The sequence below is a fragment of the Schistocerca cancellata genome, chromosome 5 (assembly GCF_023864275.1).
Source record: "Schistocerca cancellata isolate TAMUIC-IGC-003103 chromosome 5, iqSchCanc2.1, whole genome shotgun sequence".
Taxonomy (NCBI): Eukaryota; Metazoa; Arthropoda; class Insecta; order Orthoptera; family Acrididae; genus Schistocerca; species Schistocerca cancellata.
The window spans coordinates 477,380,987-477,397,089 of NC_064630.1; the positions used below are offsets into that span (position 1 = coordinate 477,380,987).

The following is a 16,103-nucleotide window of genomic DNA, read 5'->3' on the forward strand; positions in this document are numbered from 1 at the left end:
CTTTCATAGTGTCTCTCCATACTTTGCTTGTATAATAAGCAGCGTTGTCTGTCAAGACCATTATAGGTTTGCCAAGCTCAGTTATATAGTTGTTGATAAATTTGCGTAACATGGGTCGAACGTGGAGATTTTTCAAAGGATATAATTTCACATATTTTGAAAAGAGATCATAGAAAGCCAATACATATTTGAACCGTCCACGTGTCATGGGACATGGTCCACAGATATCACATGACACCAACATTAAAGGTTGTTGTGGGATGATAGGATGTAATTCTATCTTCTGACAATAGTTTATGGGTTTCGCCTTCTGACATATTTTGCACTTCTTAAGAATATTTGTAGCTATACGTCCCAAATTTGGATGATAGCAGTATTGTGCTATTTTGGCTGTACATTTAGTGGCACCAAAACGACCCCAATTCAAGTGAGTGTACCATACTAGTGATTCTAAATATTTATATATATATATATAATTTCAATTCTTTCTTCTGTCGAGAAAGTCATTTTGCAGACTGTAAAGAGGGACATCTAACTTCACTGAAGAAATAGACTGAAATGCTGACAGAAGAATGCTAACAATCGATTATTCCATAAAACTGTCCATTATTGTAGCTGTTTATTTCAGAACTCAAAATATTGCATTCGCATTCAAAAAGGAGACGGGCTACTTTTATATGAGGAGATGTTGAGAGCGCCCCCCTGCAACATCAATACACAGCTGTGCACGTCTAAGCTTATTCAGATACACCCTGCGTAAAGTTCGGATACTGATGCTGGCAACTTCGTAGTTGACATAGTCTATCGGTTCCTGTATTGTGTGCGGATCTGTTTCACAGGCCTTGCTCTTCAAGTGTCCCCACAGGAAAAAATCACATGTTGTTCTATCCGGCGAATTTGGTGGCCATAAATATTTGTTGACAGTTAGTTCTTCAGTGAAGACATTATAGACTCGTTCCAGGGATACCTAGATGCGTGGCACGTTGCCCAATATTGTTGTAATAAGCAGTATTGTCTTTCATGTTCAGTGAGTTAGTCATAAAATGTACCAAAAATTTAGTGTATGCACCAACTTTCCTTCCCTTCCTCCCCCTCCCCCAGAATGCAGGCAACTGCGTCTCGTGATGTCAAGAGGACGGTACTATGGGCAGGCGTTGAACTGAAACTTATAAATCATGGTCCAAAAGCCCTATAAATGTACTACTTTCACCGATTCCAGTTGTGATCCGTTGATGTCATTTTGGGAAGTGCGACAGAATACATGAGCAGCTTTTTTCAGACAATACTTCATTACAGATTACCACACCATCCATAAAAAGTCTGATGTTAATGTTAACGTCGTATACAAAGCTATTGATATTCAACATTAACTGGAAGGATCACAACACACTTATCTGAAGTACACCCGGTTAGAGGGTCTCAGGGAACCACAGAAGGGACGTCCGTCTAAAGGTGGGCAGGTAAAACACAGTAGATACAGAGAGCTGGCTAAAGACGGAAATAAGTTCAGGCGAAATTTTTTCAAACGATCTAACAGTGATCAGAAAGAATAGATTTAATACAGTTGGTGGTGGAGTATTTATTCTGTCGGAGGTAGTTTGCCTTGTAGCGAAATTGAAGTAGATAGATAGTTCGTGTAAAAAAGTATGGGTAGAGGTTATACCTGACAATCGCAATAAATTATAATTGGATCGTTTTACCGACCCCCCGACTCTTGCTGAACAGTTCAAAGAAAACTTGAGTCTCATTTCAAATAAGTACCCCGCTCATACAATTATAGCTTGAGTCTCATTTCAAATAAGTACCCCGCTCATACAATTATAGTCGATGGTGACTTCAATCTACCCTCGACATGCTGGAAAAATTATACGTTTAAAGCCGGCGGCTGGCATAAAACGTCATCGAAATTGTACTGAATGCTTTTTCAGAAAATTATTTTGAACAATTAGTTCATGAGCCCAATCGAAGCGTAAATGGTTGCGAAAGCATACTTGTTGACCTTTTAGCAATAAATAATCCTGGACAAATAGTGAGTATTGTGACGAATACAGTGATCAGCGACCACAGGGCAGTTGCTGCTAGGCCGAATACAATAACACCCATTGCAATCAAAAAGAAACGCAAAGTACATCTATTCAAAAAAGCTGATAAAAATGCTCTTAACGCCTTTTTAAGGGACAATCTTCACTTCTTCCGATCTGGTCATGTAAGTGTAGAAAAGTTGTGGAACGTTTTCAAAGAGATAGAAACGACAGCAGTAGAGACATATATACCACATAAATTAATAAGTGATGGTACTGATCCCCCATGGTACACAAAACGGGTCAGATCGTTGTTACAGAAGCAACGAAAAAAGCATGCCAAATTTAAAAGAACGCAAAATCCCCAAGATTGGCAAAGTTTTACAGAAGTTCGAAATATGGCGCGTACCTCAATGCGAGATGCTTTTAATAATTTCCACAACGAAATTCTGTCTCGAAATCTGGCAGAAAACCCGAAGAGATTCTGGTCATACATAAAGCACACCAGTGGCAAGACGCAATCAATACCTTGACTGCACGATAACAACAGTGAAGTAACTGATGACAGTGCCACTAAAGCTCAGTTATTAAACACGGTTTTCCGAAACTTATTTACCAAAGAAGTCGAAGTAAATATTCCTGAATTCCAATCAAAAATAACTGCCAAGATGCGAAACATGGAAGTAAATATCCTCGGTGTAACGAAGCAGCTTAAATCACTTAATAAAGGCAAGGCATCCGGTCCAGATTGTTTACTAGTCAGTTTCCTCTCGGAGTATGCTGATAAAATAGCTCCATATTTAGCAGTTATATACAACCACTCGCTCACAGAAAAATCCGTACCTAAAGACTGGAAAATTGCTCAAGTCACACCAATACCCAAAAAGGGAAGTAGGATTAATCCGCTGAATTACAGGCCTATATCACTAACGTCGATTTGCAATAGGGTTTTGGAACATATACTGTATTCGAACATTATGAAGTACCTCGAAGAAAACGATTTATTGACACATAGGCTGCACGGATTCAGAAAATATCGTTCTTGTCAAACACAACTAGCTCTTTATATTCATGAAGTAATAAGTGCTATCGACAGGGGATGCCAAATTGATTCCATATTTTTAGATTTCCAGAAGGCTTTCGACACCGTTCCTCACAAGCGTCTTCTAACCAAACTACGTGCCTACGGAGTATCGCCTCAGTTGTCAGAAAGGTATGGAGTATGGAGTATGGAGTATTCGTAGTAATAGACGGAAAATCATCGCGTATAACAGAAGTAATATCCAGCGTTCCCCAAGGAATTGTTATAGGCCCTCTATTGTTCCTCATCTATGTTAACGACATACGAGACAATCTGAGTAGCCGTCTTAGATTGTTTACAGATGATGCTTTCATTTACCGACGTGTAAAGTAATCAGATGATCAAAACGAATTGCAAAATGCTTTAGATAAGATATCTGTATGGTGCGGAAAGTGGAAATTGACAATGAATAAGGAAAATGTGAAGTTATTACATGAGTACTAAATGAAATCAGCTAAATTTCGATTACGCGATAAGTCACACAAATCTGAAGGATGTAAATTCAACTAAATACTTAGGGATTACAATTACAAATAACCTAACTTGGACCGATCACATAGATAATATTGTGGGTAGAGCAAACCAAAGACTGCGATTCATTGGCAGAACACTTAGAAGGTGAAACAGGTCTACTAAAGAAACTGCTTACACCACGCTTGTCCGCCATATTTCGGAGTATTGCTGTGCAGTGTGAGATCGGCGTCAGATGGGACTGACAGATGACATCGAAAAAGTACAAAGAGGGGCAGCTCGTTTTGTATTATCGCGAAATAGAGGAGATAGTGTCACAGACAAGATACTTGAATTGGAATGGAAATCATTAAAACAAAGGCGTTTTTCGTTGCGACGGGGTCTTCTCACGAAATTTCAATCACCAGTTTTCTCCTCCGATTGTGAAAACATTATGTTGGCATCCACCTACATAGAGAGAAATGATCACCACGATAAAATAAGAGAAATCAGGGCTCGCACAGAAATATTTAAGTGCTCGTTTTTCCAGAGTGCCGTTCGAGAATGGAACGGTAGAGAGACAGCTTGAAGGTGGTTCATTGAACCCTCTGCCAGGCACTTTATTGTGAACAGCAGAGTAATCACATAGATGTGGATGTAGATCTGTCGACGACTCTCCATTCGAGATAATATGTTTTGTCCTCACTACCAAGGAATCCTCAACCAGTCAAAAATTTCTCGTGACACCTCATACGATCGTACTTTCGATAATAAGTGTATGTGTAGTGTTGAATCGAATCCTTTATGGAAATGAAGAAATACTGTTTCTACCTGACTGCCTTGGTTAAAAGTTTCAGTATGTCACTTGAGAATAGTGCGAGTTAGGTTTCGTATTACCGATAGTTTCGGAATCCGTACTATATGGAACGGAGGAGGTCGTTGTGTTGGAGGTACCTCGAAATATGTTTTAAGATTCTACAACAGACGGATTTCAAGGGTATTGGACAGTAGTTGTTTTGTGGACCGCTTCCGCTACCCTTTTGGCTCGTGTGCCGGCCTGTACTTTCTTCCATCAACAGTTAAATTGCAGTAGTACTACTGGAATTTCCTTTGTAAAAAAAAATTCATTTCAAAACGAATTTCATTATATCTGCTCTTGCTTCGTTGAAGTCAGTTTCGATTCCTGTGTCATCCATGGGCGTCTGGACACTAACTGGGGGACTGATGACCTTAGCTGTTTAGTCCCCCCTAAACATCCCACCAACCACCACCACCACTAACTCTGATGTCAGTGATAGCTTTTATATACGACAAGAATTTCTGTGTGTTTTGCGAGACAACTTTCAAAACGTTTCTGCTACGGTACTCATTGAAGGCTTTACTCGTTGCCTTTACGGCAGCCAAACGATTTTCATTTAGCATTTCTCTGCCTATGGTCCTATACTTTGTTTCAGAGCTATTGGGCAGTTGTTACTGTTTCTTCTATGCTCCTTTACAGATATTGAATAATACAGAATATCATTCCCATCACGAACTCGTTTACTAGGTGCTTGACCAACTCTTTGTCTAAAGGTAAGTCCAAGCTCTTCTGTATGTTCTCGCCCAGAGTGAAATGTTTAAATTTTCTTCTTCAGATATGACACTATTGCCTGATTATCTAATTTTCTGAACAAGCACATCTTTCTGCTTGTTTTAGTAGACCTTTGTCCTTGGATAATTATCTTCGCTGTAACCCCTTTATGGTCACTAATACTAGTTTCAACGCGGAAGCCCTCAAACAGATTAAGTCTATTTGTTACCATCTAATTCAATATAATTCGATCCAACTTTGCAGAATGTTAGGGGTGAGATCCTACTAGTGCACGGCACTTACTTGCTGTACTTTATAATAGACATTTTTAATCTAGGATTTACGTAATGCATTCAATCTACTTCTCACACACATATTTACACATCTACTAAAATTAGGCACGTTCAGGTGCTATCCAGCTCAGTTGGTTTTTAGCGCAGTGGCTGTCAGCAAGTCATAGTCGGAGATGACTGCTTACATCCTCTTCTCGCCATTGCTGCAAGACATGCTCCATTCGGTACTTCCACGCTACTGCCCGCCCACATGTTGCCAACATTGTCCCAACTATGTAGCACAAGTTTCGTTTGGAATCCCTTACACATCTTCCATACAGTTCAAACCTCACTCACCGCCCAACCCCCCACCCCTCCCCACCCCACCCCCATGAAATTTACATCTTTTTGGAGCCCTGAAGGAAGACATTCGTGGCCATCGATTTGCTTCATGTGAAGACGTAAACGCCTGGGTACAATTATGGTTCTGTAGACAACCGCAAACACTTTTGCTGACGATATTAATCATCTTGTCTCACAGTGATGGCGATTACGTTTTAAATAGTAAACAGTTAAGATAACATTTTCCCGTTGGTTTCGTTTTTCATTTGACTGCACCTTGTACAGTGTAAATCAGCTGCCCCTTCTGACTGGGGTTATGCAACCTACAATGCCTTCAAATACCGTCTGCAAGATTTTTATATTTTCTCGCTCGCTAAGTGCGAAATATTAACCCTAAATAAAAAATTGAACAGGACGTTATTGTAAGAAATTTAATGTAGTTAAATTTTGTACTGGGATACGTTTTCTCTGGAGGTTTTAGTTCTCGAATTATTCCAGAAAAACGAACGAGAGTTACCTTCAAACGGTTTTTTCTTGATTAACTCGAAAATCGTAGCCTCCAGCGAAAACTACATTAAATTTCCAGCAGAAATGTTCTGTTCACGTTTTTCTGTAGGACTAATAGCTTGTGCCTAGCAAGTGAGAGAATGTGAGAATCTTGCACGTGATATTCGAAGGCGTTGTGGGTTGAATAAAATGGTCGATAGAGACAGCTGAATCATTCTCGATAATGGAACAAAACAGGAGAACAATGGTACTGAGAGCAGACAATAGAAATTTGAGATAACATACGAAAATGAATTTTTTAACAGGTAACTGTACAGATAAAGCAAAATATACAACAAAGACATTATAAATTTGAAAACAAATGATTGAAAAGCAAGACGACGTTTTAAAATTAAATTTGTAAATGGTCAATACTAGCTAATTAGTTTCACAGCTTAAACGAAGTATATGATAATATTAGTGTCTGATAAATTGTGAAGTAAATCAATTCTAGATATTAAGATTAATTGCTTAGATATATCACAAAATTATGAATGGTTTGCAATTACCAAGTCTTAAAAATGTTCTCCTATACTTTCAGCAGTGTATAAACGATCTAATTACCTGTCTTTGTCCTCAAGAGTTGGAAGTTTATCATTACCAACTGCTTCTTTTATCTCTTTGTACACTCGTTCCTGGACATCAGGATACCGTAACATCATAAGAAAAGCAAATCGAAGAGAGTTGCTTGTCGTTTCTGAGCCAGCGACAAACATGTCATATAACAGCATGAGAAGCTGGTTCTCTGGAAAACAAAGAACAATACACCAAATTGGTCTTGAAGAGCTTATGTAACTAAACTAAAACACTGTGAAATGAAAGGAGAAAACTGATAAAACGAACACAGACTGGTCGAAAGTGCACGTATTTGCACGTCTGCTGAAATGAGGCACATTCGAGTACTCTATAGCTGCAACTAATTGGCTGTAACATATCTTGATCTATATTGGTACATTGTTCGAGACATTGCTGCTCAATCCTATCCCAAACCTTGAAAGTGGCCATCCAGGTAGTATTCTGTGATGACGCACTGTTAGTTTCAGTTGTTCCTTCAGACGGTTTGTTATGTCATGGTCATTGCATTTGAATTGCAATATATGACAAGGATTTACGACTTCTTCTCGTAGATTACTCTAAGAGTTGATTCTTAGAGTTTACCACCAAGGATGCGGTTTTGTTTAGCCCTGTTCTGACGTTTTTACTTCACAGTATCATAGATCTGAGTATATGTACGTTATATATCTCTCATGAGATGCTTAACCTTCTATCCCTCTCTGATCCTGCCACTTCGATCTCACTCATTTTTCCCGCTTTACATTTTGACATAGAAAAGCAGTTTATCATATTATCTCATTATTTGTTTACCTGGCTTTGCTCGAAACATGTTCAAAGTGCACCTTCTGGAAGATTAAAATTGTATGCCAGCCTGGAAATCGAACCAAAGACCGTTGTCTTTTGCAGATAATCACTCTACCTACCAGCTGTCCAAGCGCAGGTTTTCGTAGCTTCACAATTGCCGGTACCTTTCTCCTCTTTACAAACTTCGCAGCACTCCTGGAGGAAAAGACTTTCAGAGAAATGTCTTAGCTACAGCCTATAGCAGAGTCGGTGTAATAAGCTCCCTGACACAATGGGCTGGGCATGGGTGCTTTGTGTGTCTACCTCAAACAGTCACGTAATGCGATTTTTTGAAGGTCTCTATGGCAACGTCTCAATATTACTGCGGCTCAACAGTCAGCTATTGTTTTGCCTGCAGCTTTTAGCGTTTTACAGTCGAAAGTTTACAACAGTGCTGCCATCTGTCAGGGATCATCTTATTCCATCTGGACTATAGGTGTTTATTTCCAGAGTGAATGTAGCTCAGTCAGTAGAAGACCTGCCCACAAAAGGCACAGCTCCAAAGTTCGAGTCCCAGCCCCACGCACAATTTTAATCTGAGTAAGTTTCAAATCATTGAACATTCTACTGCAGCATGAATTTTCATTCTGGGAACAATTAAGAGTGTTTCTGAGGTCTTTGGTTGCTGCAGTGGTGAGCGGCAAGTGAGCTGGATCTTTACTGGAAACGGTGAGTAGTTTTCTCCAATGATGAAATATAGTCTGCGATTTCATCAATGGAAGGAAAGTTGAAGGTGAATGTCCTGTTGATGTAATTAGTGACAGAGAACATTCTTGGGCGGCTAAGAATGTGGGAATTATTGATAATCAACTATTTAGAGGAACAACTGAGAATTTTGACGTCTCATTTAGACAATATGAATCCACTGTATCGCCCACAGTGTCATCTCACATTATGTGTGAAAGAACTGTTTGCGCATTCCAAGTTGAGACTCAGTGCTCTAGCTGATGGGAACGACTGTAAACTGGAAATGCGTTTATGGACGTTCCCATCAGCCACTGTGCCGAGTATCAGCTTGGAATGCGTGAATAGTAGTGCACCAAATGATAAAAATTACATAATTTCAAAACTTACAGGGAACGCTGTCACAGCTACTTCCATTCAAAATGGTTCAAATGGCTCTGAGCACTATGGGACTCAACTGCTGGGGTCATTAGTCCCCTAGAACTTAGAACTAGTTAAACCTAACTAACCTAAGGACATCACAAACATCCATGCCCGAGGCAGGATTCGAACCTGCGACCGTAGCGGTCTTGCGGTTCCAGACTGCAGCGCCTTTAACCGCACGGCCACGTCGGCCGGCAGCTACTTCCGTAAAAACGGCAAATGTATAGAGTAGATCGAAATTAAATCATTTTCAACTCCCATCTACAGCTAATATTTGGTTCCCCACCACCATATTGGAAATATCAAATGGGGCTCATGTGTTTGGGAAGCCGAGGTGCCTGAATCGTCAGGGTTGAGCTTATGTTGCCTGTATTTGCCGCAAAACTTCACATTGTTAATGGGTTTAGGCACAGTAGTTTATCAATCATTCTCTTTGGTATTTTGTGGAATGTACAGTCACGACTGATATTTGTGATTCTGGTTGTACTTTGCCCCTGTATTTGTGACTTTTGAAGAAAATCAGGATATTTACACTTTTTCAAATTTAAAGCTTCATATTGTGTAATACAGTCCTGGAGCGCAGGGGAGTTGTAATAAATAGAATCATCCTCAAAATAATGCTTGGATTACTCACAATGGATAATAAATCTGTGATACAATATCCCATTTCTGTTAAATCTATGGAGTCAAGAATCGTGGGTTCAGGGTGGGCATGTTCAGCTATGCAAAAAAATTGTGGATCAACTGGTTAATGGTTTTTTCTAGTATCATATTAAATACTGAAGGATGTAGAAGATTAAATATGTGAGTAGTATGCAAACAACTGCAGTTATTTAGCGTAATTCAAAATAAAATGTCAGTGTAAAAATAACAGTGGCACACAGCAGACTGCTGCACATGATGCGTTTGAAGTAATTTATCTGGAAAAATAACTAGTCACCATCTGCACATTATCAACTAGAACACGTCATGATCCATTAGTTAATTAGCTATGGTGATAAGGAGAAAGAAACCTGATGTAATGAATGGATGACTGTAGGTGATGATTAGTAGTTTGAAGCCGAACTATAAACAAAATAAATTATAACCTCGATCATTAACTGAAGAATTTATTACATGACAATATACAGGGATACTACCAGATGGAATAGTACTGCTGTATAAGAGAGTAAGAGAGAGGCAAAGGTGTCTTACAATACATAAACATCTCTGCACAGTCTCCCCCTCCCCCCTCTGACATTACAGACATGCTCCCATCCCCTCCCACTACTCCTCACTCGCCAGACCATATGAATCCAGCATCAGTGGGATTGTGCTAAGATATGTAAGTATGCTTAATCAGCAAGCTCTCAGGCATCTGGAGATTTGTTCTAAATTTAAGATGTGTAACCAACAGTGACATCACGATTAGAATGGCCGACATCTGCATATTCACATTGAAGCAATCTCAAAGCATGTACTATTTTACTGAGTCAATATAAATGTGTGTGCACTTCCTCAGACAAGCTGAGACTGGTAGACAATTGCATACGCACACACACACACACACACACACACACACACACACACACACACACACACAACACATTTAAGGTTTCATAATTTCACTGGGGCTAGATTTTGATAAATAATACACACATTTCTATTTATTTATTTTATTTTGATGTATTTTTTTTAATCAGCTTGTGCAATGTACACTGTCAGCTTATGGTGTTATAGTATCATTTGGGGTCTAGTAGCTGACCCCAACTCTTAACATATGGCACACACACTGTCAGGATGTAGTGTTACAATAGAGTTATAAGATCCAGCAGCTGACACCTACTTTCAAATCATGACACATACACTGGATGGTGTTAGAATACTACTTCATTTCCTGATGCCTATTTTTGTTTAAACTGTCACTTCCTTGCCTACTTATCAATGACGTTTCCACTGTGTGACAGTATATGTTGGCATTATCCTCAGAGGATGGCATACATTTTATACATGGGGCACTTGTTACTATTTTAGTGTAACATGGTGATTTAGGGAGCAATTTGTTACAGTCTCATTTAATGCTCATTTGTAACTGAATATAAAATGGGAACCATTTGCTACAATTTCGTTGTATAATGATGATGTATGGGGAAAACTATTACGTAGTCTCCACTAAGTAATAGCATAACTTAGCATTACCACCCACAAACCATGGACCTTGCCGTTGGTGGGGCGGCTTGCTTGCCTCAAAGATACTGATAGCCATACCGTATGTGCAATCACAATGGAGAAGTATTTGTTGGGAGGCCAGACAAACGTGTGGTTCCTGAAGAGGGGCAGCAGCCTTTTCAGTAGTTAATCTTAATGATTGAATGACCTCGGCTTGTAACATCAACTAAAACGGCCTTGCTGTGCTGATACTGTGAATGGCTGAAAGAAAGGGGAAACTACAGCTGTATATTTTTCTCGAGGAATGCAGCCCTGCTGTATGATTAAATGACGATGTCATCCTCTTGGGTAAAATATTCTGTAGATGAAACAGTCCCCCATCCAGATCTCCGGAGTGAGAACCACTCAAGAGGATGTTGTCATCAAGAAAAATAAAACCACCTTAATCGGGCAGGTAGCTTAGAAAATTCAAAAAGGGAAATGGATAGGTTGAAGTTATATGTACCGGGAATTAGTGAAGTTCGATGGTAGGAGGAACAAGACTTCTGGTCAGGTGAACAGACTGTTACAAATACAAAATCGAATAGAGGTAATGCAGGAGTAGGTTTAAGAATGAATAAGAAAATAGGAATGCAAGTAAGCTACTATGAACAGCTTAGTGAACGCATTATTGACGGCAAGATAGACACAAAATCAACACCTATCCCACCAGTGCATGTTTATATGCCAGCTAGCTCCACAAATTATGAAGAGATTGAAGAAATGTTTCATGCACAACAGATCACTCCACGAAAGACCAGTACCCAATGACTGGAAAGTTGCGCAGGTCACACCAATATTCAAGAAAGGCAGTAGGAGTAATCCGCCAAATTACAGGTCCATGTCATTAACGTTAAATGCGCAACAGGATTTTGGAACATATGGTACGTTTGAACTTTACGAATGACCTCGAAAGGAACGGTCTATTGACACACAGTCAACACGGATTTAGAAAACGTCGTTCTCGTGAAACACAACTAGCTCTTTACTTATACAAAGTGTTGAGAGCTTGACGAATGTTTTCAAATTGCATCAGTATTTCTAAATTTCCAGAACGCTTTTGATACCGTTCCTCACAAGCAGCTTGCCATCAGAATGCTTGCTTAAGGAATATTGTCTCAGTTATGTGACTAGATTCGTGATTTCCTGTAAGAGGTCACAGTTCATAGCACTGACGGGAAGTCATCGAGTAAAACAGAAGTGATATCTAGCGTTGCTCAAGATAATGTTATAGGCCATTTGCCGCTCCGTATCTACATAAACGATTTAGGTGGCAACCTGAGCAGCCGATTTCGGTTGTTTGCAGATGATGCTATCGTTTATGGTCTAGTGAAGTCATCAGAACATCGAAACCAATTGCAAAACGGTTTAATTAAGATATTTGTACGGCGCGAAAATTGGCAATTGACACTAAATAACGAAAAGTGTGAGTTCATCCACATGAGTGTTAAAACGAAACCGTTAAACTTCGTTTACACGATAAATCTATCAAATCTAAAGGACGTAAACTCTACTAAATACCTAGGAATTACAATGACAAACAACGGAAACTGGAAAGATCACATAGAAAATATTGTGGGTAAGGTGAACCAAGGACTGAATTCTATTGGCAGAACACGTAGAAGATGCAATAAATATACTAAAGAGACTGCCTACACTATGCTTGCCCGCCCTCTTTAGGGGCACTGCTATGTGGTGTGGGAAACTCACAGATAGGATTGATAGGGTATGTCGAGAAAGTTCAAAGAAGGGCAGAATTAGGGAGAGAGTGTCACGCAAATGATGCAGGATTTGGGGCGGATATCAATAAAAGAAAGAGATTTCTCGTTGCGACAGGATCTTCTCACGAAGTCTCAGTCGTCACATTTCTTCTCGGAATGCGAAAATATTTTATTGACGCCAGCCTATTAGGGAGAAACCATCATCATATTAAAATAAGGGAGGTCAGAGCTCACACGGAAAGATATAGGTGTTCATTTTTTCAAAATGGTTCAATGGCTCTGAGCACTATGGGACTTAACTTCTGAGGTCATCAGTCCCCTAGAACTTAGAACTACTTAAACCTAACTAACCTAAGGACATCACACACATCGATGCCCGAGGCAGGATTCGAACCTGCGACCGGCCGGCGTGTTGGTTTTTTCCGTCCGCTGTTAGAGAGTGGAATAACAGAGAATTGTGGTAAAGGTATTTAACTGTGCTTTGTAGAGTAGCCATGTAGATGTAAATGTAGGTGCAGACATGATCCAGATAGTTAACGAAGACGAAAATTCAAATGTGATGGTCGACTGGAATTCGATAGCAGGAAAAGACAGAGAAGGAAAAATTGTAAATGGAAATTGACTGGGGGGAAGGAATGAAAGAAGTCATCTGGTAGAATTTTGCACACAGCATAATTTAATCATCGCTAATACTTCGTTTAAGAATCACGAAAGAAAGTTGTACACATGGAAAGACCTGGAGACACTGGAAGGTTTCGGAATGATTATATAAAGGTAAGGCAGATACTTCGGGACCAGATTTTAAATTTTAAGACATTTTCAGGTGCAGATATGGACTCTGACCACAATTTAATGGTTATGAACCACAGAATAAAACTGAAGAAATTGCAAAAAGTTAGGAAATTAAGGAGATGGGACATAGATATGTTGAAAAAAAGCGATCGTTGAGAATTTCAGAGAGAGTATTAGGCAATGGTTGAGAAATACAGGAGGAAGGAATACAGTAGAAGAGGAATTGGTAGCATTAAGATATAAAATAGTGGCGGCAGCAGTGGATGAAGCAGGTGAAAAGACAAGGCCTAGTAGAAATCCTTGGATAACATAGGAGATATTGAATTTAATTGATGAAAGGAGAAAATAAAAAATGTAGCAAATGAAGCAGGTGAAAGGGTATACAAAATTATAATTAATGAATTGATGGGGACGTAGATGTATACCGCCCACAGGAAAATTAAAGAAGCCTTTGGGGAAAAGAGAAGCAGCTTTACGAATATCAAGTGCTCATATGGAAAACCAGTCCCAAGCAAAAAAGGGAAAGCTGAAATATTGAAGGAGTATATAAAGGGTTTTTACAAGGGAGGTGAGCTTGAAGGGAATATGAGAGAAATGGAAGAGGATATAGATGAAGCTGGAGATATCATACTGTGAGAATAATTTGACAAAGCACTGAAAGTCAAGTCAAAACAAGGCCCCAGGAGTAGACATTCTGTCGTAAGGGAAACAGGGAAAGCTAAAGTATTGAAGAAGTATATAAAGGGCCTATACAAGGCAGATGAGCTTGAAGGTAATAGTATGGAAATGGAAGAGGATGTAGATGAAGAAGGGATGGGAGATATGATAATTTGAGAACAATTTGACATCAGGGACTGTTTGGCTGCTCCCGGCGGAGGTTGAAGTCCTCCCTCGGGCATGGGTATGTGTGTTTGTCCTTAGGATAATTTACGTTAAGTAGTGTGTAAGCTTAGGGATTGATCACCTTAGCAGTTAAGTCCAATAAGAAAAAAATAATAATAATTTGAAAGAGCAATGAAAGACATAAGTCGACACGAGGCACCAGGCGCAGGCATTCCGTCAGAGCTACAGATAGCCTTAGGAGAATCATTCATGACAAAACTCTCCCATTGGTGTGCAAGATGTATAAGACTGGTGAGAAACCCTCATACTTCAAGAACAATGTAATAATTCCAATTCCAAAGAAAGCAGTTTCTGAGAAGAGCGAAAATTTTTGAACTGTCAGTTGAATAAGTCGTAAATGGAAAACGCTAACATGAATTTCTTACAGAAGAATGGAAAACTAGTAGAACCGGGTCTCGGTGAAGGCCAGTTTAAAGTTCGGAGAAATGCTTTCACATGAGGCAATACTGACCGTACGACTTATCTTAGAAGATAGGTCAAGGAAAGAAAAACCTACGTTTATAGCATTTGTAGACTTAGAGAAAGCTTTTGACGATGTAGACTGGAATACGCTCATTGAAATTCTAATGTTATTAGCGGTAAAATACGGGGAGCGAAAGGTTAGCCACAACTTGTATAGAAACCAGACGACATTATAAGAGTCGACGGCCATGGAGAGGAAGCAGTGGTTGAGAAGGGAGCGAGACAATTTTGAAGCCTACACCGATGTTATTCAGTCAGTGCACTGAGAAGGCAAGTAAAGGAAATCAAAGAAAAATTTGGAGTAGGAATTTGAAGTCCAGCGAGAAGAAATAAAAACTTTGAGGTTTGCCAATGATACTGTAATGCTGTCAGAGACAGCAAAGGATATGGAAGACCAGTTTAACGGAATGGACATTTTCTTGAAATGAGGTTGTAAGATTAACGTCAGCAAAAGTAAAACAAGAATAATGGAATTAGTCGAATTAAGTCAGGTGATAGCGAGGAAATTAGATTAGGAAATGAGACACTGAAAATAGCAGCTGTGTTTTGCTATTTGGATAGCAAAGTAACTGATGACAGGTAAAGTAGAGAGGATATAAAATGCAGACTGGCAATGGCAAGAAAAGCGTTTTTAAAGAAGAGAGATTTGTTAACATCAAATACAGGCCGGCCGGTGTGGCCGAGCGGTTCTGGGCGCTTCAGTCTGGAACCGCGCGATCGTTAAGGTCGCAGGTTCAAATCCTGCTTCGGTTATGGATGTATGTGATGTCCTTAGGTTAGTTAGGTTTAAGTAGTTCTAAGTTCTAGGGGACTGATGACCTCAGGTGTTAAGTCCCATAGTGCTCAGAGCCATCAAATACAGACTGAAATGTTAGAAAGCATTTTCTGAAGGTATTTGTCTAGATTGCAGGCATGTACACTAGTGAAGCATGGACGATAAACAGTTTAGACAAGAAGAGAATATAAGCTTTTGCAATGTGGTGCTGCAGAAGAATGCTGAAGATTAGGCGGGTAAACCACGTAGCTCATGAGGAGGTACTGATCAGAACTGAGGAGACAAGAACTTTGTGGCACAACTTGAGTAAAAGAAGGGATAGATAACAGGACACATTCCGAGACATCAAGAGATCACCAACTTAGCATTGGAGGGAAGTGTGGAAGGGGGGTAAAAATCTTAGAGGGACACCAATAGATACATACAATAAGCGGATTCGGAAGGCTGTAGCTCGTAGTAGTTATTCAAAGATGAAG

General features: G+C 39.6%; 1 protein-coding gene across 1 annotated transcript in view; it reads right to left on the bottom strand.

Moving 5' to 3' along the window:
- Nucleotides 1-16,103, bottom strand: part of LOC126188412 (methyl farnesoate epoxidase-like) — a 162,028-nt gene that overhangs the window by 42,090 nt on the left and 103,835 nt on the right. The window contains exon 6 of the mRNA XM_049930015.1: nt 6,847-7,027. Coding sequence (XP_049785972.1) covers nt 6,847-7,027 — 181 coding nt within the window. The remainder of the gene's footprint in view (nt 1-6,846; nt 7,028-16,103) is intronic.